Source organism: Galeopterus variegatus, unplaced genomic scaffold, assembly GCF_000696425.1.
Source record: "Galeopterus variegatus unplaced genomic scaffold, G_variegatus-3.0.2 Scaffold829, whole genome shotgun sequence".
NCBI classification, from domain to species: Eukaryota; Metazoa; Chordata; class Mammalia; order Dermoptera; family Cynocephalidae; genus Galeopterus; species Galeopterus variegatus.
In genome coordinates this window covers 282,052-307,052 of record NW_007726940.1, presented here as the reverse complement: position 1 = coordinate 307,052, position 25,001 = coordinate 282,052, and the positions used below count along the sequence as shown (strand labels likewise).

Here is a 25,001-nt window from a genome sequence, read left to right as displayed (position 1 = left end):
GGTCCGGTACAGGTGCGACACTGAGGGTTGCGATCCATTGCCAGTCACGAAAAAAGACAAAACACAAAAAAAAAAAAAAAAAAAAAAAAAAAAAAAAGAAACAAGACTAATAGTGTGCATGAAAAATATACATTCAACCTTAACCTTCAAAACAAGGTATTCTTCAGATGAGTTGTGGCAGACACTGCCAGCTGTTCCCCAACATCCATTCTTCCTTTCCATGGAGGTAGAATTTTTAGCTGGGCACATAGATGCCCAGCTAGACTGTATTTCCCAGCCTTTCTTGTAGCTGTGTGAGGCCATGTGACAAAATTATGGCTAATAGGATATGAATAGTGATATACGAATTTCTGGGTTGTGCCCCTAAAATTAAGGGCAACTCCATTCCCTTCCCTTCTTTCTCTTTTCTGCTGGCTCTTAGGTGAATGTGGTGATAAGCTGACACTGACTACAAGAACAAGTGTGATACAGAACTCCTAAAACTCAACAACAAAAGAATTCAAAAATGGGCAAATGGTTTGAATAGACATTTCTCCAAAGAAGATATACAAGTGGCCAGTAAGCCCATTAAAAGAGGCTAAAATCACCAATCATTAGGGGAATCTAGAGCTACAATCTGATACCACCTCACACCCATGAGGATGGCTACTATCAAAAAAATAACTAAAAATAACAAATGTTGGCAAGGATGTGGAGAAACTGGAACACTTGTACACTGTGGGAATGTAAAATTGTACAGCTGCTATAGAAAATAGTATGGCAGCTCCTCAAAAAGTTAAAAATAAAATTACCATGTAATCCAGCAATTCCACTTCTAGGTATATACCCAAAAGAAGTGAAAGCAGGTATTATACATTGAATTGCATCTCCCCAAAGTGTAATGTATTAATATGTTGGAGGCTTGGTCCCCACTGTGACAGTGTTAAGAGGGTGGGAAATCCTATTGTGGTAGTTGAAAGGTGGGGCCTTGGAGAGGTGATTGGATTGTGAGGACTGTACCCTCATGAACGGATTGATCCATTCTTGGAATAATGGGAGTGTTTCTGGTGGCTTTAAAGAGAGTGAATGAGGAGGTTAGTCTCTGTCTCTGCTCCACCATTCTCACCATGTGAGACCCTGCTTTGCCAAAGTAACCACCAAAGAAGGCCCTCACCATAAGTATTACCTGGACTTTGGACTTCCCAGCCTCCAAAACTGTAAGCAATAAATTTTGTTTTCTTATAAATTACCTATTCCAGGTATTTTATTATGAGCAACAGAAATGGATTAATACAGCAGGGTCTCAAAGAAATATTTGTATACCCGTGTTCATAGAAGCATTATTCACAATAGCTAAAATGGGGAAGCAACCCATGTGTCTATCAACAGATGAATGGATAAGCAAAATGCGGTATGTACATGTAATGGGATATCATTAAGCCTTAAAAAGTTAAGAAATTCTGCAGTATGCTACAACATGGATGAACCTTGAGGACATTATGCCAAGTAAAATAAACCAATCACAAAAAGACATGATTCCATTTATATGAGGTACTTTAGTAAAATTCAGAGAGACAGAAAGTAGAATATTGGTTGCCAGGGGCTGAAGGGAATGGGGAGTTATTGTTTAATGGGTGCAGAGTTTCAGTTCTTACAAGATAAAAAGTGTTATGGAGATGGATAGTAGTGATAGTTGTGCAACATTATGAATACATTTAGTACCACTGAATTATACACTTAAAAAAAATTAAGATGATAAAATATAGGTGTATTTTACCACAAAAAAAATTTTTTTTTCTTTAAAGTGTGACATCCTGGTTAGAAGGACCATGGGTCCCATAGAACTGGACTTCTTACATGACAAAGGAATAAATGTCTTGGCTGGCTGGTTAGCCCAGCTGGTTACAGCATGGTACTGATAACACCAAAGTCCAGGATTCAATCCCTGTACCAGCCAGCCACTAAAAAAAGAAAAAAAGAAAAAAAAAAAAAAAAAGAAATGTCTTCTTTAAGCCACTGTTTTCTGAGGTACTGTTTCAGCAGCCCAATCTGTATCTTACTCTATACTGAATCCTCAGCTATCATTTTGTTTGCCCCTCCCTCCCCACATCTGTGTATGGAGAAATCCATTAAAGGGAAAAGTATACTGCCAGGATTCTGCCACGGCCCAACCACTAAAACCTAGTCTATATCAGTGTTTCAACCTTTTTTTCATTATCACCCCCTAAGGATCCTTTTTAGACATTTTTTCCTAATCAACATTTCCCCCCCTCCCCCACCATGAAATCATAATACCATAGATTGATGTACTTTATATCTGTTTAGGCACAGTATGTAAATCTGTGCTTTATACATAAAAAGAGTAAGTTTTTTTCAATCTCCAAGAACAATTTTCTTCCCACAAGCAGGGGATATCAACATTGAGAATACATGCTCTCAAATAAGTGAACTGGTTGACGAATAGTTGTGAGAAGAGAAAGATACTTCAAACTTCATTTCCTACTATCTTGACTGAAAATTCAAAAAGGTCATCAAGAGGTTGTGATTAAAAACCTTAAGAGGAGGTGAATTTGTTACCTCCATCATGTGGTGAGCCCTTATTTAAAATTCAGAAGCCACCCAGTACAGCTCCCACACAGCCATTGGGATAGTCTGTGTCCTAGCAGCATTCAGGCCTACAGTTGCAATCAAACCTGTGAATTGTTCTTATGTGTAAGGAGTCCTTAACACAAACCAGTAGCTCATCACTATCCATGGTTGAATTCAGGAAGGTTTGAAAGGAGAACATTTGATAAGTGTTACTGAAAATCCAGCCCAGCACTAGATTAGCCATAATTCAAGGCATGATAAAATGTCTGAATTAGAGAGTGTTAGAAACATCCATTTCTGGGGCCGGCCCGGTGGCGCACTGCTACAGTGTGCCACTTGGGAGCGTGGTGGCGCTCCCGCCGAGGGTTCGGATCCCACATACAGACCGGCCGCTCTCACTGGCTGAGCAAGGTGCGGGTGCAACACCGAGGGTTGCGATCCCGTTGCCGGTCCTGGTCCGATAAGGGCACGACACTGAGGGTTGCAATCCGTTGCCGGTCACGAAAAAAGACAAAAAGGAAAAAAAAAAAGAAACATCCATTTCTGACTGAAAGTCCTACTTCCTTCTACAGAAAAACCAAAAAATACAAGCCTGACAATGCACCTTGCCATCTGTTGATAGTGAAAATCTGCTTCTGGGATTTTTAGACACCTGCGTATGTGCCTGATTTGCAGGGAATGACACTGGAGCAGTCCAAGGAAACAAATCGGAAGGACCAGCCAAGGCTACTGATTCTTGGACTAGAACAGCTAACATCTAGGAATCATCACATTTGGCAAAAAGCTCATGTGATAAAACATCATCTGCTTTAATTGAATAGCTTGACTGTTCATGTCCTCATTCAAAAATAATCAACTGCAAAAGTTATTCTAACCATGAAAATGAAAAAGGTGTAGGTGGTAACCATGGAAATGAAGAAAGTACGGATAAGTAGAGGTAAGGAGTAGCAGGTGTTAAGGAAGAAAATGAAACAAAATAAATCATGTTTACTTTGCTAACTTTAACTTTATTTAATAGAATCCTTGGATAATTGTGTGCCTATAAATTTCACTATTTTAAACCACTACAAATCTAGTTAATACAAAGTTGATCAAAGGAAGAGAAAAAGTACTAAGAATATTTCATAATGCCTTTTTGAAGACCATCACAGGGAAGGAGCCATTTATTGACAAATATTTTAAAGGAGGTAAGGAGGTATCCAGTGTAATGTCAATTCCTATGCAACTCTAGAATGATCCATGAGCACTGAGAAAGCTGATCCCTAGGATTCAGTGTAGGTCACCAAAGAACCAAGTGAGCCCTGCCAGTCTCAAAAGAGTGCCATAGACACACCCTATCTCTGTGGTCAGACAGGAGCCATACACATGGAGTGTATAAAACAATCCAATGGGGTGCAGGCATAAAATAATTAAGATTTCCATTTGTAGTTACTTTAGTTACATATATATTTATACATACACCGAGAGAGAGAGAAAAGACAAAAGTTTTTGTCTGATAAAAGTTTGGAGACTACTGTTCTGACTTTTATCAAGACACTTGAAAAGTCAACCCTTGTGGACAACATGGAGAAATATAAATTGGATGAAAGTACTGCTGGAAAAATATATGTAGTGGGCCAAACTGAATACATGTTCCTGTAAGGGAATACTCAGTATGGTAAAGATCTCATTTCTCCCAAACATTTCTATATATCTTATACAATTCTATTAAAAATCTCCATGGATCCTTTTTTTGGAACTTGGTAAATGATTATAAAGTTTATCTGAGCAAATAAATATTCAAAAATTGCTAAGATATGTGTTTAACAGAAGTATAATGAAGGACCAATTGCTCTCCCAAGTAGCAAAGCATTCTACAAAGAAACAGTAATTTTAAACATGTAGAACTGTTGCAAGACCATTTCTTTTTTTCATCATTTAAATATAATAAGTTAGTTTATAAATAGGCCATATACATTTAGGAACTGAGTATGTGGTGCATGTAATGCAAATTAGTATGGTAAGGATGATAGTGAAATAATTGACTCTCTAATTTGAAAAAAAAAATTGTGTCAGATCTCTCTCACCCCCATATTAAAAAGATAGAATATTTTAAAATACTAGAAGAAAGTATAAAAAAATTTACAATCTTGAGACCAGGAAGTTTTTTCTAAGCATAATTTTAAAAACCCAGATGCTATAAAGGAAACAGATTTGACAATATAAAAATGGAAATTCTCTGTATAGCAAAAGACACCATACCAGATCACCATGCGAGTATCTGCAACATATATGACAAAATGTTAATTAATACTCATAATCTATAAATAATCCCTTCATATTAAGATTAAATAGATAAACTGGCCAAACAACACAAAAGGACAAATCATAGAAAAAGAAATACAAACGGCCAATAAACCCCTGATCTATTTGTCTCCATCTCACTAATAAATACGTATAAAATAATGATATTTGTCACATAAGATTGGCAAAAATTAAAAATATCCATTGTCGGCAAGGGCCTGGAGAAATAAGCACTGTAATATACATTGTTGGAAGTGTAAAATAATAGAATTTTTAACCTTTTTGGAATGTCATATGCTAACATTTACTGCAATTTAGAATATGAGTTCTAGCAATTCTATTTCTAGAAATATATCCTAAAGAATTACATAAATATAAGGTACATTCACATAGCATTGCTTTAATAGCATAAAATCTGAAACAGCCTAAACATCCAATTAGATGGGAATAAATAATGCCATCTATATGGGGAATTATTATTTCATATTGGTTATCTATCACTGGATAACAAAATGACTCCAAAATTTAGTGGCTTAAAACAATAAATATTTATTATCCTCCTAGTGTCTGTGTGTCAGACATAAGGGAGTGGCATAGACAGGCAATTCTGGAAGTATATCTTAGGACATCACCTGAAGACTGACCTGCAGCTGGTGGATCTACTTCCAAGCTGGCTCATTCCCATGGCTGGCAAGGCGGTGCTGGTTGTTGGCCAGAGGCCAATTGCTGCTACATGGCCTTCTTCACAAACTGCAAGGCCATCAACAAGATTCTGTGGTGGAACTGTGAATCCGGGGACCACTTTATCATCTTCGGCAGTGGCATGCCCCACACCAGCTATGGCGACTGCCACTGTGTGTATACTGTGAGCCAAGACACTGGTGATGCTGCTGGTCTTCACCTCCCGCGTCATCTTCTTCACAGTGCACAGCCTGCAGCCCATGGATGACTTTAATGACCCTCCGGCCCTGGCTATGCTGCTAGAAGAGGAGCTGGTGGTGCTCGACCTGCAGACTTCTGGCTGGCCAGGCGCATACCTGGCCCTGCCACACTCATCTGCTATCACCTGCTCGGTCCACGTTGCCAACGTCCCTGCCAAACTGTGGGCCCACATTGTGAGTGCCAGCAAGCAGCAGAACCCCAGCCTGTCTCCAGAACCTCAAGCTGGCCCATCACCAGAGGCCAGAACCTGGCACAGGAGCCATCACAGCAAGGGCTGCTGCTGCTTGGGCCATGAGGACAGCACCATGTAGTTCTGGAATGCCTTGGGTGTGCACTGTGGCCACTCTATAAGCTAAGCATGGCTGGCCTCTTCCAGACAGACTGTGAGCACACCGACAGCCTAGCCCAGGCTGCCAAGGATGACTGACCACCCTTCCACAAGGTGGGCTGCTTCGACCCCTACAGCAAAGATCCCTGGCTCAGCATGCAGAAGGTTGCCCTCTGCAAATACACAGCACTGCAGGCCTAGGCTGGTGCTGGAGCTTAGTGACATATCAGCAGAGCAGGTGATCAGCATGACCGGCATGGACTTCCTCCAGGACCATGAGGGCTTCATGTAGAAGGGCCACGAGCGGCTAACCCCAGGCATGGGGCCACTGCCTTGGCCTGCTGGCTTCCAGACCTGTGTGATAATGCAGTGCCTGCCACCAGCCACCATCACTGCCTTCACATTCCACACCAAGTGGAGCCCTGTGGCCTTTGGCACCAGTTATGGCTTTGGCCTCTTCGACTACCAGCTCAAGAGACCTGTGCTGGTCAGGTGCACCCTTCACCCCAGTGACTCCCTGACCATGGTGGGGCCACTCTCCCAATTGAAGTCACTCAAAAAGTTACTGTACCAGTCTTTCTGGAGCATCCACAAGAGCCGCATCTCTGGCAAGAAGCGGCTGCTAAGGCCAACAGCATGTTACAGGAGGCCAACGCACAGCTAGCGGAGCAGACCCATCCCCATAATGTAGAGATGCCCATGCAGCACTGCATCGAGCCCTGCTCTGCCAACAATTCAGGCATCGTGTGCTGCCTCTACTTCCCTGACATGTTCCTTTGAGATGCGGCCCACCACAGGCCCACAATGTGCATAGGCACCAACTAGGTCTCTGTGTATGCCTATGTGCTGGAGGTGCCAACAGCAGCAGCAGGTGGCAAGAAGCAGCCCCAGCGGCAGGTGGAGGCTGTGCTGGGAGAAGAGGTGCAGCTGATGTACCAGGTGCCTGTGGTGACCATTGCCATGCCAGACAGGCACAGCCAGCCGCTGCCTGAGCCCTAGGAGGCCTCGTGGGATCTGGCACAGGCACCTGACATGCAGGGAGGTCATGCTGTGCCCATTGCATCTGAGCAGTTCAAGGTGTTCATGCTGCCCAAGGTGAGTGCCAAGACCAAGTTCAAGCTAACCCACAAGGGCTGTCGCGTGTGCAAGTTGGCACTGGCCACGTTTGGCAGTGTGTCCTGTGAGGACTATACTGAGACCTGCCTGACCCACCTCACTAACCTGGGCAAGGTCCGCATCTTCTCAGTGCCTGGCCTGCAGTCGTCCCAGGTGAACTACTCCTGTATCCACGAGGACATCAACAGCATCACCTCGTGACATCACACACCACATCCAGGGATTGTATCTGAGTTCCCTGTCAAAATTTGAACACTTCTCCTAAGTGCCCAGAACACCACAGAGCCGCTCTGTTCTCTGGACATCAGCTGGCCCTGTGATGCCACTGGGCCAGCTACAGGGTCTGAGAGTCGCCCAAGCCGAGCCAGGCTAATGGGACCAAAGCATCATTCTGGCCCCATAGAGCCACTACAAAAGCCCGGATCCTGCCCACAGCAAGGGAACTGACATCCCAGAGCTGCCTGAGGCCACACTCTTGCCCATGTCCATCGACTTGACCACCAATGCTGATGCCACTCTGGACACCAGGAATCACGGTGGAGGACGTGAAGGATTTTCTGGGCTCTTCCAATGAATCTGAGAATCTGAGGAACCTGGCAGATGAGGCCTGCTATCCTGATCATATGAGGAAGGCCAGAACCACTGCTTGTCCTGCTCACAGCTGGGGTCCTAGATCCCTGGCTCCTGTCTGGCACCTTAACATAGACCCACACCTGCTAGCTAACCTGTGGGCTCCAGCGGGACCTGCCATCCTGTCCAAGCCAACCCTGGGCCTGGAGTAGTGCCGGCCCCAGGGGTGTGGGCACAGCACTTGGACCAAAGAGTCTGAAGATGACAGGTGGGGCTGGTTGGCCCGTACCACCTTCCACTCCACTTTGTCCTTCCCCTTTCCTTTGCAGAAAGTACTTTTCTAACACCTGGGCTGGATAGTTACTTCTAAATCTATTTTGGTACTTGCTCCTGGGCCAGCTAACCCCTTTCCCTGCACACACATGTGTGAGTGTGTGCGACTGGGAGCTCTGCTGGGCACCCACAACTGGAGCCCAGTCAGATGTTGGGGGAGGGGTCAGGATGGGTTTCCCTGTAGATTGTACCTTGGGTTCTTTTTCTGTCATTCTGTTAAAATTAGCACTGTTTTAACATTAAAGATATTAAGAAACAATATTTTTAATATTGAAAATAAAAGCATTTAATATCTCTTTTTAAAAAAATCTCAAAGCTTCACCTTGCTTAGTAAAACCACTTCATAATATTAAAACAAGCAGCTGCACAAAGGTCACATTTTTGCCCCGAGTGAGACAATTTAAAGAAGAAATGCTACTCGATAATTGGGAAATTATACTTAAGGAGGAATCAATTTACATACATATTCATTGAGCATGCAAATGCATCTTATGTAAGGCATCTTAACGCGAGAAAGATTATATACAGTCCCTGCCCTCAAGTCCACATGAAAGAAGACACCATAGCCACGATAACACATGACAAATGCCATTTGAAAAAACAGCTAAAATTTTTATTAAAGCCACCTACCAGATACCTCAGTCCACTGCACAGAATGTGTGTTTGTTATTAATAGCAACAGACACACAAAGGAGAAGAAAAACATCCAGTCGGAGTGATTATAAAAGGTTTCCTGGATGAAGTAATTTCGTGTTGGAATTAGAACGATGAGCCACCTTTTCATAAGCCCAGAGGGTCATTCCTTGCAAAAAAAAAAAAAAAAAAAATCAATTAACATGCAGTTTGAATATATGCTGACAAGTGAAAGATTTTATCTGCTGTTCTTCGCGGTGTAATTAAGACAGACATCCGGGTGTACAGCACAGTACCTGCCCTGCAAAAAAAAAAAAAAAAAAAAAATCAATTAACATGCAGTTTGAATATATGCTGACAAGTGAAAGATTTTATCTGCTGTTCTTCGCGGTGTAATTAAGACAGACATCCGGGTGTACAGCACAGTACCTGCCCTCAAAAAAGGCTTACAATCTAGTTTGGAGACGGAATAACATATGAGAGTGAGAACACAGAGGAGCAGATTCTCAAAGAAAAAACTAACAGTGCCCGGGGCACCAACACCAAAGGGGAGTCTTTGGGGACGCGAAGGTATCTCTGCGGGTACTCTCACTGGCAGTCAGTAGATGATTTCCAAGCATAGATCAGTGGCAATTGGGGGATGGGAGCGGGTGCCAAAACCCGGGAAAGGGGCGTGCCAGGCCGTGCAACGCGGGAAGCTGGGACACGTCCGAGTGTCCTGACTACTTCTGTACGTATACCCTCCCTTACCGAACCCTTCGCATCCACCAGCACAGCACAGGGGCATAGAAAGGACCCGCAGGAAGTAAGAGTTTTCAAAAGAACAGCCCACTCCATGGCCCCAGGGCCGCCCTAGGGCCGCTGCTCCCGACCGTCCGACCTGACCTGGGGCGACCCTTCTTCGGGACAACCGGGCCCCTCCTCCCCCGAGCCGTACCTCTCGCTCTGTCCCGGGGTGACCCGTGCGTAGGCTAAGCAGGCTCCGCGCCTCGCCCAATTCTGTTGCCGTTGGCGATTCTGTCACGGGTCCCGGGAGCGGCTGAGAGGCTGGACCGACCCTGCGAGCGGAAGCGTACTGCTTCCTTCCGGCCGGCGCCGCACGAGACGGGGCGGGACTAGGGTTGACGGACGGCTCCTGGGACCTATGAGTGCGGCCGCGGCGTCGCGGCGTCCCGGCCTCCCGGCGCGCCCCTTCGCCAGGGCCGCGGACAATCCCCAGCCCCTCATTTCCAGGGTGTCGCACAAAGCTCCGCCGTTGCGTGGCCGTTCCCTTACCCGCAGCGTGCTTTGGACTGTCGTGCGACCCCGCCCCCGCGGTCCTCCGTGCCGCCTCGCCGGGCCGGCTTTCTTCCCCTCCCGGAACCGCGCGTGAGGACGGCTGAGGCCGCAGGTCTGTGGCTCCGCGTCGGGCCGCGGGCGGCGCAGGGGACACGCGGGCGCCACGCTTGAGCAGCGAGCCCCGAGGGTCTCAAGGGGCGGGTGGGCTCCTGCTACTCCGTGCTCAGGGGCGTCTCGCGGAATCCGCCACTGCGTTCGGAAGTTCCTCGGGACGCCCGTCTCGCCGCGCCGCGTGGCGCCGTCTGGGAGACGCGGCCGCGGTACTCGGGGTGTCCCGGAGGAGTCGGAGTGCGCGAATGTCCGCCGAAAATGCGGGGTCAGGGGCTGGAGCTCAGGAAGGAGGAAGTTTGCGGAGCGACTTCCCCGCAGTTGGTTGAGCGGGCGGAGGGAGGGCTTGGCTCGGTTCTCCGCGGCCACTCGCTGCCCCGGGTAAGCTGGCGCAAGAACCTGAACTTGTGCTGCTGCCGCCGTCTCCTCGGGTAACTATGCGACGGCGACGCCGGGTGCTGTGTGGGGTGTGGTGCGCTGGTCAGCGGACCCGGTGCCCTGCCGCGCCCCGGGGATGCGCAGTGCTACACTCGTCGTTCTTAACTGATACAGAATTGCTTTGGGGACTTTTCAATCATTTAAGGTAGCGTTCCTTTTCATTTGATGAAGAAACTTTTGTTTCGTGGTTCGTGGGACTATGGCAGTGCCGGATACATAATTGGCACTTAAATACGGATTGACTTTGTCTTCACACGTTAGAATGTATGAATTGTGGGCTTTTTAAAACTTTTCTGCCCTTTAGAGAGGGCATAACTCTAATGTTAGGTCCTTTGGGAGATAGGCCCGCTTCTGTCTGTACGACTTTGCTGACACTCCTTTTCTCCCTCACTGCTCCAGCTTTTTCTCCGTTTCCAGCGCTTGAAGGCTCAGCACTTAAAAGTCTGTTTTCCTTCTCATATCTTTTTGTGCGAATGAATAAATGAGTTGTATAATATTGGTTGATTTGTTCTGTTCTATAGAGCAAGTTGTTTACCTTTAGAAATTAATAAACTGTCGAAACAATCATGTCAGGCTACTGGTCATATTTAATAAATAATTAGTGAAACGCTGTTCATTATCCAGAGGAGAGAAGCAAGATGTTCTAGGGAACTGGATCCAGCTTACTCACTGCCGCCACTCCTCCGCCTCCCACTTGCTGCTTCCAAACCAGGCTCCTGCTCCTTGCGGTTACTCCCACTGTCGCTCCCTGGGATAGCAGCTGCCCTGATTGGCACTCCCCGTTGTCATCACCACTGAGACATATTCCTAAAGCTTACAGTAGGAGTTGTTTTGAAGCATACTGGTATTAAAATTCAGGTACCTGAAACAAAACAGTATTTCGGTTCTTCAAAATCTGGCTGCCAACAAATTTACTGTTGACTACCTCCCACGTGGTCAGTTCTGTGGGAGGTTCAGAAGACCTACTACTGCCTTTGGAACTGTAGAAAATAATATAAAACTGTATGGTTACATCACAAATTGTATGGTAACTGCTATGGCTCTGGGAGGGACAAGATCAGCAGAGACTAGAGCATCTAAAGAAAGAAGACTTCCTCTGTTAGAAGAGCAGAGGCTTGTCTGTTGCTCACCTGTATTCCCAACTCCTGGCAGTGCTGCTATAGAACAGGTGCTTCATAGATATGGTTGAGTTAAATAAATGTTTGTGTTGTGTCTTGAGTGTAGCTTTGAAGGCTCATTACGGTTTGGAGGGGAAAATGGGGGGCAGGGGCATGCTAAACAATCGAAAATGACACAAGTCACTTAGGCACAGATGAACACAGGGTGTGTTGAGGAGAGAGGGTGCTGGCAAATAAGTAGGCTGTTTATTTCTGTGTTTGTAGGAGTGGTTTGGAAGAACAATGAATGTAAGTCTTTGACATCATGATGTCCATCCGGCAAAGAAAAGAAATAAAAACCACAGAAGTTTCTGAGGATTTTCCAGCACAGGGAGAAAATGTGAAGTTGGGAGATAAGTTGCCATCTGGTAGGTGATTTAAACTAAAACAGCATTTTGGATTGCTTTTAGTTCTGCATATTAAAATATCACTCTAGTAGGGTAAAAATTTGGAAAGAGCTAACAGTTGAGGAAACTTGTCTACTACCCTGATACTCTGATTACAACTTGATTATATTGATTTTACAGTTAAAATTAGATAAGAGATGAAAGAGCTTTGGTCAGAACGCCTTGTGTGTCAGTTGCCTGTTGATTAGCTTATGGTTATGCCAATCTGATCCTTTTGGCTCTCTAAAGTAATGCTGTTCAGCTTTTGTCTATTTCTAGTTTTTCTAGTTTATGTATTTTATTGACACTAGGTAACCTTACCTTAGATATGTTTCTAATGTTGCTAAAGTATTGAAAGATGAATCAAAATTTTTTTATTCTTTATTTTCAATTAAATTCCCAAAATGTTCTCTTTTGCTTTTCGGAGAGGTAGGAAAGAAGTGATCAGAACTTGGTAAATTGTTTATATAATGCTGAAGACTTGCTAAGCAAATACATCAGGTGTCCTTCATTACCCCCTTCTTTTTTTTTTTTTTTTTTCTCCCGTCTTTTTTACTGACCGGAAACGGGATCGCAACCCTCGGTGTCGTGCCCACACCAGGGACCGGCAACGGGATTGCAACCCTCTGTGTTGCGCCCACACCGCACTCAACCAGTGAGCGGGAACCGGTCTCCACATGGGATCCGAACCCTCGGAGGGAGCGCCACCGCACTTTCAGGCGGCGCACTCTCCAGTGCGCCACCGGGCCGGCCCCATTACCAACTTCTTGCCTCCTGAGTTGCTTTCATTACTAAACATTGTCAGGATTTTAAAAGTAAGCGTGAAAAATTTCATGCCTATCAGCCATTTTGGTTACCTGACAGAATTTACATTATTTGCAGGCATGGTAATTCTTACTAGCCAGAGGTAGTAAAGTAATTCAGGGAAATAGTTTAATAACATAAAAATAGTCTGTATTGAGAGATCATGCCACCCAGCTCAGCTATTAGCTATTAGAAACGGAGCAGTTTCTGAAGACCCGATACAATGCAAATTTAAGTTTGTTTGTTTAAATTAAAATGTAACATTAGAAAAAAAGTAAATAATCTTCGGGATTGTTCATTTTACCAAAGCAGTATTTATTCATGTTAGAAAAAAACCCTGAAAACTGAAGAAAAGTAAAAAAAGGAAGAAATACTCCCACAAACCCACTATCCTGAGACTATCACAGATGACAAGACACCTTGTCCTGCTGCCTAGATCTGCACAGTATACCCTTAAGCATTCATATGTGGTTTTACAAAATTGGGATCTACGTGCTGTTTTGTAACTTGCCATTTTTCTCTTATTATGTTGTAAACATATCATGTCAGTCAATATATTTTGAAAATATTTTTAGTTTATAGATTCCATTGTGCATCTGTAGTGTAATTTAGCTAATTCCTTGTTGAATATGAAGATAGTTTTCTAACCTTTTACTGATACAAACAGAACTGTGATAAATGTCCCTGTGGCCAAATGTTTGTTTAAAACTTCAATTATTTCCTTGCTTAGGTTTGGAATTACTTGTCAAATGTTATGTTCATTTTGGTAGCTTTTATTGCCTATTGCAGTGTTGCATTCCAGAGAGGTACCAGTTTTTCTTCTAACAGTAGTGTTTGAAGATGGCTGTTTTTATACCCTTACCAAAACAGAGTATTAGCATTTTTAAGCTATCAAATTGGCCGAGATTTTTCTTAAAGTATAGCTCATTGTTTAGATTTGCATTTCTTTAACATAATGAATTTGAACATTTTTTGTTCTGTCATGTGTTTGGCCATTTTTTCTTTTATGCATTGCCCATTCATGTCCCTCATCTGTTTCCTACTGGAATATTTATCTTTTTCTTTTTATTATCCTGAGAGTATACATCTTATATTAAGGATATTTAGCTTTCTTATATGTGTTACAAATACTTTTCCTAGTTTATATGTCCTTTAACTTGAGTTATGAGGGATTGTATTTCCTGTAGTTTTTAAATTTTTTTAATTTTATTTATTTATTTTTTTATATTTTGGCAGCTTGTCAGTACAGGAATCCAGACCCTTTACATTGGTGTTACAAGGCGGCATTCTAACCAACTGACCTAACCAGCCCAAAGATTTTTTTTTTTTTGGTGACTGACCTGTACTCCCTGTTCCTTGGTGTTCAGGTTTTTTGGTAGCTTTCAATGAATAAACTACAAATTCTAAGTAGATCATTTAAAAGATTTTTTACATCCTAGACAGATAACCTATTTACTCCCCTTTTTAAAAAACTTCATAGTTTAGGGCCGGCCTGGTGGCGCACTGCTACAGTGCGCCGCTTGGGAGCGCGGTGGCGCTCCCGCCGAGGGTTCAGATCCCACATACAGACCGGTTCCCGCTCACTGGCTGAGCGAGGTGCGGTCGCAACACTGAGGGTTGCGATCCCGTTGCCGGTCCTGGTCCGGTACGGGCGCGACACTGAGGGTTGCGATCCGTTGCCGGACACAAAAAAAGACAAAAAAAAAAAAGGAAAAAAAAAAAAAAACTTCATAGTTTAATTATAGTTGTTAAACTATGCTAGACATGGGCCGTATGTATTAAAAATAAGTAAGATAATGTACTTGTCCTTCAGAAACTCACAATCTGGTTGGCAAAATGGACAAATGAACAGTTAGTTACAGTATGGTAAAAACTATAATAAAAGAATGAAAATAGGTCTGTGGAATCACAGAAAGGAGCCCCTAACTGTCTGCTGGGGACAGGTGAAGCTTCACTGATGACAGGCAGCTGGAACTTAGCTAACTTGATAGTCTGAAGTAGAACTATTAAAATCTAAACTTTTTACTGATTTAGCTATTTATCTGTTTCATTTTTCTAAAAGGTTATACCAGCAGAAGATTATGGAAGATTCTGTCTTTCACTATTGGTGGAGCTATTGCCCTTTGCATTGGACTTCTTACATCTGTCTACTTCGCCACTTTACATGAAAATGATTTATGGTTTTCTAATATTAAGGTATGAGGTTTCTATGACCATTGTATGATTTATTCATCGTTGTTTCTAGTAGTTAGCCATGTAGATGAATGACCAAGACAATGCAGTTTAGCCATAAATAGTCCAATCTCTTGAAAGGTTTGTCTATGGAGTAAAAAGACTTTGTGTTTATTGTTTTAAAATAACATATCAGAATTTTCATAATCAAGTGAGTTTTCTCTGTTTCATTAACTTGAATTATGCAGCAGTTACTCTAAAATACTGTTTTTCAAACTGTGGATTGGGAAATTGGTACAGTAGGTCATGCAGCAGGCTGAGGTCTGTAAGTACGTGCTGAGCAGAGGCAACAGCAAGTGAAATGGCTCTAAGGTAGGAAATAAACTTGGCAAGTTGAGTGTCAGAGAAGGCAGTGAGAAGAATGGTACAAGAGAAGAAAAGGTCAGATCATGTTGGGCTTTGTAGACTGGACAGGATTTGAAGAGAAGTGAGCAGTCAGAGCATTTTAGGAAGTAGACTTGGGAAAATGTCTTGATTTATTGTTTGTGGAAGGCAGTTGAGAGGAAGGAATCATCAGTAACGATCTGCTTTGTCCCACAAGCATCTGGATAAATGGACAGTCCTGCCTTTCACTATGACAATAAGTACTGTGGGAGGAGTAGATACGGAGGGTTCAGTGACTTCTGACACCAACTACCCAGAGTTAGGCCAAATTTTACAGCTTGAGGGCACAGTCCTCCATAAAACTGTGCTCACTTCAGATACCAGTTACAAAGTTGGGGGTCCCCAGGTGACCCTCACTTTTGACCAGCTGGCTACAAATTCTGAGGTTCCCACTACCTGCTTAGGTTTAATAATTCACTAGAACAACTCAGAACTCAGGAAAATGCTATACTTATGGTTTCAGTTTTATTATCGCAAAAGAATGCAAATCAGAACCAGCCAAAGGGAGAGATGCATCAGCCAAAGTCTGGGAAGGTCCCAAATGCGAAGCTTCCATTGTTTTCTTTTTCCCATGGAGTCAGGCCACGTTACCTTCCTGGCACATCAGTGTGTGACAATATGAGGAGAATTGCCAACCGAGGAAGCACCAGAGGTGTTCAGAATTTTTACTGGGGTTTTGTGATATAGGCATGGCTGATTAAATCATTGGTCACAAAGTTGAACTTAATCTGCAGCCCTCCTTCACTCCCCAGAGGTTGGGCTTATACCACATGGCTCAGAGCTTCAACCCTCTAGTCACATGGTTGGGCTTTGTGGCATGACCAGCCCCAATCCCGAGTCAGATCATTAGGAGAAACTAGGGCCTTCCCTGAGTCAACTGTTAGCACAAACTGTAAGATGTGGCCTGAGGAACCCACCATAGATAACAAAAAACACTTACCACTTAGAAATTCCAAGGATTTAGAAACTACCTCCCAAGAATTGGGGACAAAGCAAAGCCAAATTCGTTAACCCTAAGGCATAGCGATTACTTCCTAGGAACCAGGGACAGAGGCCAGCCAAATTCTTTACTATACAGGAGGAAATGGTGAGTTAGGCTTGGCTGTGTCATAAGGCATTTTCAAAGCAGTTCAAGTAGAGATGTGGAGTAAAGGAAGCTGGATTTATGGATCTGAAGGCAGGAGTTCCATCTGTGTTGGAAATGAGCATTTTCACATTACCGTCTCGTAGGTGTGTGGGCTAGATTGTTACAGGAGAGTGTAGAATGAGAAAAGAAAGAGAACCTAGGCCAGTTTCTGTCTGTGCCTCAGCTACCATCTGGGAAGCTATAAAACTGGCACAACCTCTAACAGGTTTCACCCCACCTACCACCCCTATCCCCTGAAACTTACAACTGAGGTCAGAATCTTTCTGCATTTTTTCCTCTTTATTCAAGCAGTATCTCATACCATGGACTTTTTTTTTCTGTATCAGAAGAGGAATCCTCTGATGTTGTAACCATTTCTCAAACCTAATGACACCTCTGCACAGGCATTTGGTTTATTTTTCTGCTTAGATTATCTAGATCAGCACTGTTCAGTAGAACTCTCTGGAATGAAGGAAATGTTCTATATCTGCACTGTCGAGTTCAGTAGCCAGTAGCCACATGTAGCTATTGAATACTTGAAATGTAGCTAGTGCAACTCAGGAACCAAATTTTTCTTTTTATTTAATTTTAATCAGTTTGAACTTTAATTTTAAAATGTGTATACATTTTCTATCAAACAGTTGAAAATTATAACCATTACTGATCAAAGACTTTACTTAGCCAATGGAATAAACTATTTTCAGAGTATATATGCTTTTATAAATTTATTCCTATGATTTACACCATTTTTGTTTTGTTTTGTTTTTCCTTGTGGCTGGCTGGAACGGGGACTCAAACCCATGACCTTAGTGTTATAAAGTTGCACTCTTACCGACTGAGATAACCAGCCAGCCTTACACCATTTTTATGTTGGGGGATTAAGGAATATTTGAGAAGAGTAAATCCATTTTCATATTTTATTTGTGGGTTTTAACTTATTCCCATCAAAATGTTAGGCTAGTTTTTAATGAAAATACTTTGATTTCTATTTTAAATACTTTGAATTGTAATTATTCAGATAGTAAAAACATTGCTTATAAAATAGACAAGTCATATATTGAGTTTAGGCATTCAAAATGATTTTTTCAAACTTCATTGCTATGTTAGTATTTGAAAAGTTGGGAACCCTGAAACAGCAACTTGAAAGTTGAAGGAAAAGATACTAGTTTTAAATGGTCATAGAAAATCTGTATGTAGTATCCTTTCCCAGCATTTTTTTTAAAGTAAAAAGTTATTCTCCTACTGTCTGAACCATTGTGTTATATTTCCCTTGCTAGGAAATTGAAAGTATTCGTGATTTCAGGGGCCGGCCCGGTGGCGCACTGGATAGTGCGCCGCTTGGGAAGCGCGGCGGCGCTCCCGTCCGAGGGTTCGGATCCCATATACAGACCGGTTCCCGCTCACTGGCTGAGCGAGGCGCGGGAGCAACACCGAGGCTTGCGATCCCGTTGCCGGTCCCCGGTCCGGTACGGGGGGAACACTGAGGGTTGCGATCCGTTGCCGGACACGGAAAAAAGACAAAAAAAAAAAAAAAGAAAGTATTCGTGATTTTTAAAAAATACACTTTATTGAATGTCTGCTGTTTGCTTGGCACGGTTTTAAGTTTATTTTATACATATTTTATTTATCTGGCTGTCTCCAGAGCCCAAACATTTTAAATTGTCCTTTAAATTTGTTGGCCCTTTATTATAAACAAGACAAACCAAAAGAAGAAAGCCTACTTGCTGCCCTGATGGTGCCTGACTCATCAGTGCTAAGTAAATAATGGTCTCTTTGGAGTAGAGTCTCCCTCTGGAGTTGAGTGAAATGGAGTAAGCAGAGAAGGAGAGGTGGCTGGCTGCTGTGAGAGGTCTGCATTGGAACTAGAACAGAAGAATGCAACTTCCAGAGCTTGCCTTCATGGATGGGATATAGTTAGTACTGGCAAGTAGGAGAGACAGTCAGTGCATTTTTAATGATTTGCATTTAGTAGATGCTGTAGTGAAAATCTTTATGGTCTGGATTTTTTTTATTTTTTGAACAATATTCTGTTTTTATTATTGCACAAACTATACTGTCACAGTAACAAAAATTTTTAAATGAAAAACATTACCCAATACTCCTTACCTTTAACAAAAAACATTTTTCCCTTCCATTCTTCATCCTAATACATGTACATTTTATTTATTTATGATGCCAGTATAGTTTTAACAGTCTGCTTTATCTGATGTTACATCATATGCTTTTTCCATCATATGGTTATATATTTTCAAAAAACTTTCACAACTATTATGTAAATAATTATGGTTATATGCTTTAATATTTTTGAAGTTTTTATACTTAGTTATTTCACTATTTTCATGCTCCCCAATTTTGGATAGTTAGATTGTTTGTTTCTAATTGTGTAGTTTAAGTTTGCTTACTTAAATTCTCACTTTAAAGTGGCAGTATAAAGATGTCAGTTCTTTCTTTTCTTGGAATTACCTCAGAGCAATTAGGGAGGATGAACAATACTCAAATTACATCTTTGAAGAAACTAAGAGATGTCTGTAATCTGAAGAGCTGCCAAATCCAGTGAGACCCAAGGGAGTACAGAAAGATGATGAGAGAGTACTCTCAGAGCTGCAGATTTCAGATAACACTGGAAGGCATAGTTCTCCTAAGTTGCTACCATATTCTGAGGGGCAAAACCAACAATCCTTTGATTAGGGAATGGGTATGAGGAGTAGAAGCAGAAGCTTTCCCAGATACTACATTCTGGTATGAAGGAAAAGCAAGCTAGGCAGGCTAAAAGGAGTAATCAGAGAAACAAGCCATATTTGTAGAAAGTGGAATTTAAGAGGACAGCAATAAAGAGAGACAACTGGCATTTTGAGCAACCCCGAAGCTGTCAATCTCTGTTAACTGAAATGAGGGAAAAACTAAAGAGCTCATTCTTATAAACCACCCTGTGTCATAAGGAAAATTCTTTTTGTGTGTTTTTGGGGGCTGGCCGGTATGGAGATATGAACCTTTGACCTTGTTGTTACAACACCATGCTCTAACCAAGTGAGCTAACCAGCCAGCCCTCTAAGGAAAATTCTTGCCAGCCTGAATTATGTCCCTGGTCTCTCCCCACGTGAACTTCTTGAAAGTAGCTGGTATAGTAAGAACTTGCAGTTCAGAAATGACTAATAATCAAGAAGGAACTAGCACAAGATCTGTACAATGGCACTATAAGAAAAAAGGGGAGAGAAAAACAAGAACAAATGGTGAGTAAGGAATAGTAACCAGAAAAATTTTACAACAGACCCATGAAGATTGTGACCAAACATGTCACATTAAATAAATAAACATATAAAGAATTTGCCCCCGTGGAAGATGAATTCAAATCAGAGATGTAAGAAGGTATATACATTCTTCAAGGAGGTATAGAAAGATAACAAAAGGAAATAAAACATGAGCTCGCAGAACTGAGACACGAAATAGAATTAGAAGACATAATAGAAATTACAAACATTAGATGCAAAACACAGGAGACCAGAATCTGCATGCAGAAAGCACAGAAAGTGAAATGTTGGACAGGACTGATAAAAGTAAACAATATGAAACAAAATTAGTAAAGTTAAAGTATTAGAAAGTGACAGCCAAGGAAGACAAAGAACAGCAAACGTATAATTTGTGTCCCAAAGAAAGAGAATCAAAACAGTGAAACAGAAAAAAACATATATGTTTAAAGGTGTAATTCAAGGAAACTTTCCAAAAATAAAAGAAAATTTGAGTCTACGAGTTAAAAGGGCACAGTGGGTCCAAACGAAAATTGGTCTAGAAAAATCATTAGCAGGATATAGCTCTATGAAATTGCTGGACTTAAATATATTAAGAAACTTTTGGATATTACAGACAAAAAAATTAAATTAGCTATAAGGGGAGACCAAGGGTCAATCTGACTTTCAACTATTCCATAGTAACATTTAATGTTCTAAGACAATGATGCTACAAAATACTCAAGTAAAAGAAAGTGATTTACACATTTTAACCCAGTCATTCCATAATGTATAAAGGCACCATCCAAACTCTTTTGGTTCTGGGAAATATATATTTTTAAGAACACCTGAAGTAATTAGGAGAGGGAAACTTCATTCAGCCAAGAAATGGAAAAACAATGGCAGAAAGACTGTCAGTGGGGCTCAAATTTATTTACTGTAGGAATAAGACTAGTTACAGAACAAAATGTATATGATATAAACAATGTAATAATAACATATAATAATGTTAACACATGTAATAACAACAACGCAATGATAACACAAGTTAGAAGAAGAAAGGAAATAGTAAAAGATGGTAAAATTATCCTGATTTGTTTTATAGCTAGAAGTCAGAAAGTTTCATTTAAAACTAAGTCAAGAGGTTCTGGTCAAGATGGCAGAATAGACGGTTCCTAGCATCACTCTCTCCCACAAATCAACCAATTTACAACTATAAAAATGTAGCATCAGCCAAGCTGGAGCCACTGGAGCTCAGGGGAAGAGGAGGAGAGACCTACAGAGTTTATGAAGGTGGGAGAAACCACAATGAGAAAGAGAAAACTGCTCTGAGCGTTTCATGCCACTGCCACTTCCAGGCTGTAACTGCTGAGTGCATGGAGCAGGAGCCTGTAGAAGCCACAGCTGTGCCGTTTGGATGGAGTTGCTTGGAGGCAGCAGGGGAGAAGAGGGTCTTGGCAGCCCCCAGGACAGTAAGACCACTAATAGGGTTCCCGTGGACCTGTGCAGGAGTGAGGAGCCAGAACAACTGAAAAAAGGGAGCCATTCAGAGGCCGGTGAGTCATCGCAAGAACTGGCCCAAGGCCCGTCCCATGGAGGGTATTTGGAGCACGGGCAGTGGGGGAGATGGGCCCACCAGGAGAACACTGGGACACAGCAAGGACAGCCAATCCAACCCCCAATCAGCACAGGTCCACTCAGAGGAGACTGGTTGGGAATGCAGAATTGCATGGGGTGCAGTTTTATGAAAAAACTCAGGCCCAGATCAGAGTTTCTACACAACACAGATCCACCAGGTCTCCAGAGAGCCAGAAGTACCTATAAGGTCAACCATTAAACCCTGAGCTGCACAAAAAGCTTTTCCTACGGAAACAGCAGTAAAGCAGCAATTTACCTCAACAACACAACCCAAGTACTGGTTCCCACAGGAAGTTCCCCTGTTTTAGAAGTGAGCAAAGGACAAAAGATTAGTTCTGCCTGAGGCACACCACCAGCACCTTGGGGCCTGCTTGGGAACCAGAGGCTTGGAGCCAGTGACCAGACCTCCCCTCCCACAACCAGGCACACCGTGCCAGTGCCTCCAGACCAGCCCGGGGACCCGAGGTATGGAGAAGGGGACCAGACACCCCCACACACAACCAGGCACACTGCACCAGTGCCTCAGGGCCCACCCAGGGACCCAAGGTATGGAGAAGGGGACCAGACCCCCGCCCCACAACTAGGTACACTGCACCAGCACCTCGGGGCCCACCCAGAGACCCGAGGCATTGAGAGTGTGACTGGACCCCACTCCCACATCCAGGCACACCGCCAGTGCCTCGGGGGCCCAGGATATGGAGCTGGGGTCCAGACCTCTTCCCCCACAACCAGGCACACTGCACCTGTGCCTCAGGGCCCGCCCGGGGACCAGAGGCATGGAGAAGGGGTCCAGACCCCCCCATCCCACAACCAGGCACACCGTGCCAGCGCCTCAGGGCCCGCCCAGGGACCAGAGGCATGAAGAAGGGAACCAGACACACCCCACAACCAGGCACACTGCCAGCGCCAAGGAGCATGCCAAAAACATCACCTCCATGTGGGTGGCCTACCACAGCCACCACCATAACCATGGTTGCTATGAAAGCAACTAGATGCCACAACCATCACGTAGATGATCTGCCAACCACTGGAGTGCATTGACACAAGGAGAGTCACCAGCAGAGATAAAGAAGAGGAGGTCTCTCTCCACAAAGCCCATTGCAGAGTGACAGAAGAAGCATCTGCTCTGTGATAATATTGGGGGACCTGATCACACCTCTCAGCATTGGACAGATCATCTAGGCAACAGATCAACAGAGTAACCATTCTTTCAGAAGGAGAGGAGAAATCTAGGGTAGTTAGAGGGGGGAGGGGAGAGAAGGGGCATAAAGAATAATTATGATTTGTAACAATATATATGCTAGTAATATTGATTTGATCAACTCATCTCAATGTTGACCCCCAAAATATGTATAATCCATTTTGATTCAATAAAAAAATAAGGCCGGCCCGGTGGCGCACTGCTACAGTGCACCTCTTGGGAGCGCAGCGGCGCTCCCGCCGAGGGTTCGGATCCCACATACAGACCAGTTCCCGCTCACTGGCTGAGCGAGGTGCGGGCGCAGCGCCGAGGTTTGCGATCCCGTTGCCGGTCCCGGTCCGGTATGGGCACGACACTGAGGGTTGCAATCCGTTGCCGGACACGAAAAAAGACAAAAAGGGAAAAAAATAAAAAAATAAAAATAAATAAAACTAAGTCGAGAAACAAGTACATTTTTAAAACTCCAAGAAAAATAATACCAATAAAATTGGACAGGGGAGAAGTATAAACTTTTTAAGATAGTCATTACTCATATGAAGTCAATAGATACTGTGCATAGAAATAAAGAGTTAAGTTATCAATGAAGTTATAAAGGTAACTCAATGAACAAAAAGTGTAAACCTCCCAAATTGGAAGAAACACATGCACATACACACACACAAAAAAAATCAGATAGTGAAGGGTTTATTCTAAAAAGCAGTAAAAAGTGTGACACAAAATGTTTGAATGCAGATATACCCAAACATTTTTATAGAAATAAATATAAATGGGCTTTACTTAATAAAGTAAAAACTCTGAATCACAAAGCAAAAGCAAAACCCAAACCGCATGCTGTGCACAAGATCTTCTCAGAACAAGATGACTCAGAAGGATTGAGAGCAAAGGGGTGGGTATGGACTTACTGAGCAAATGCCAAAATGGAAAAGAAAGTGTTACCTGAGACAAAAAAGGTCAGTTTTTAAATGATAAAGACTACACATATAACTATTCTTGCATCGGATAACTTAGCATCAATATCCATAAAGCAAAAACTACAGGAAATATAAGAAGAAATATAGAAACATTTAATTTTCCTTTCTCGGTTCATGAAAAAGTGGGCAAAAACAAATAAGGAGATGGAAACCTAGGGAAAATAATGAATACAATAGATCTAATGTATAAATATCTAAAGACAGATCTTACCCTCTTCTCAGATATCCATAGAACAATTCATAAAAACATTGATACGTTAAGCCATAAAGAAAATCTCAGATCCAAAAATACAGGAATTACATGGAAAGTATTCCCTGGTCACAGTGTGATAGTAGACGGTCTTGGCTTGTCTTTGACTTAGGATAACAGTCATATACTTACAGTATCTTGTGTTAATTTATTCATTTATTTAAATAAAAATTGGAAATAACTGAAAACAAAAACCCTCAATACCTAGAAAAAAGTATTTTTTAAATAACTCTTGGGTCACAGAGGAAATTAACACTGAATTTGTAGAAATTATAAGTGAAATCTACAAAGTGATGGAAACCATGTTTCAGAATTATGTGATACAGCTAAAGCAGTGCTCAGAAGAAAATATATGTGGCTTTAAATACTATGAAGTAATAATAAATACAAATGAATACAAATTATAAGAATAAAAATAAACATTCCACTTTTGAAATTGGAAAGTAAACAAAATCTAGTAACACAGGGAGGGATAAAGGTAAAAGGAAAAACTAATAAACTAGAAAATAGGAAAGTAGTTTATAAATAAATGGTTATTTGGGGGGTGAAAACTAAAGTAAACCACTAGTTAACCTCATACACAGAAAGACAAAGGTGGAGGGGTAGGAAGTTCAAATACCTAAAATAAGAAATAAATACAGCGATCATGATATAATGGTAGCAAGTATAATATAATAAATGAATATAATATAAATAAATGAATAACTGCAAAGACCATGAAATAGGAAAGAGCCACAAGAGACTTTTGTTTGACTCTGTGCAAATTAGAGATCTTAGATGAAATGGATGATTTTCTAGAATATAAGTTACCAAAACTGGTCCCAGGAAACATAATTTCTGTAGATGTGATAAGGAAAACTTGATCAAGAGCTACCTGTCTCCTGCCCTCAAAAATACTAGACCCTATTGGTTTTATGGAGGAATTTTATTAAACCCTTTAAGAATCAAAATAGTGCAGTATTATTTGGGTCATTCTAGAATTTAGGAGAGGAAGAAAATTTCCGAAATATTTTAATAAGGCAAGCATAGTA

General features: G+C 42.3%; 1 protein-coding gene, 1 long non-coding RNA gene and 1 pseudogene across 2 annotated transcripts in view; 2 read left to right on the top strand and 1 right to left on the bottom strand.

Moving 5' to 3' along the window:
- Window positions 1-5,083: 5,083 nt before the first annotated feature.
- LOC103590506 lies at window positions 5,084-8,246 on the top strand (annotated as a pseudogene).
- Window positions 8,247-8,715: 469 nt separating this feature from the next.
- LOC103590505 lies at window positions 8,716-9,903 on the bottom strand. Its single transcript, XR_550475.1, has 2 exons — window positions 9,711-9,903; window positions 8,716-8,942 (listed from the first exon to the last, which is right to left on the bottom strand). It is a non-coding gene; the product is annotated as an uncharacterized LOC103590505 (long non-coding RNA).
- Window positions 9,904-10,080: 177 nt separating this feature from the next.
- The window catches only part of DPY19L3 (dpy-19-like 3 (C. elegans)), a 75,668-nt gene continuing 60,747 nt past the window's right edge, over window positions 10,081-25,001 (top strand). Inside the window, exons 1-3 of the mRNA XM_008572745.1 lie at window positions 10,081-10,163; window positions 11,980-12,122; window positions 15,007-15,140. Of these exons, the coding sequence (XP_008570967.1) occupies window positions 12,020-12,122; window positions 15,007-15,140 (237 nt within the window). The 5' untranslated portion in view covers window positions 10,081-10,163; window positions 11,980-12,019. The remainder of the gene's footprint in view (window positions 10,164-11,979; window positions 12,123-15,006; window positions 15,141-25,001) is intronic.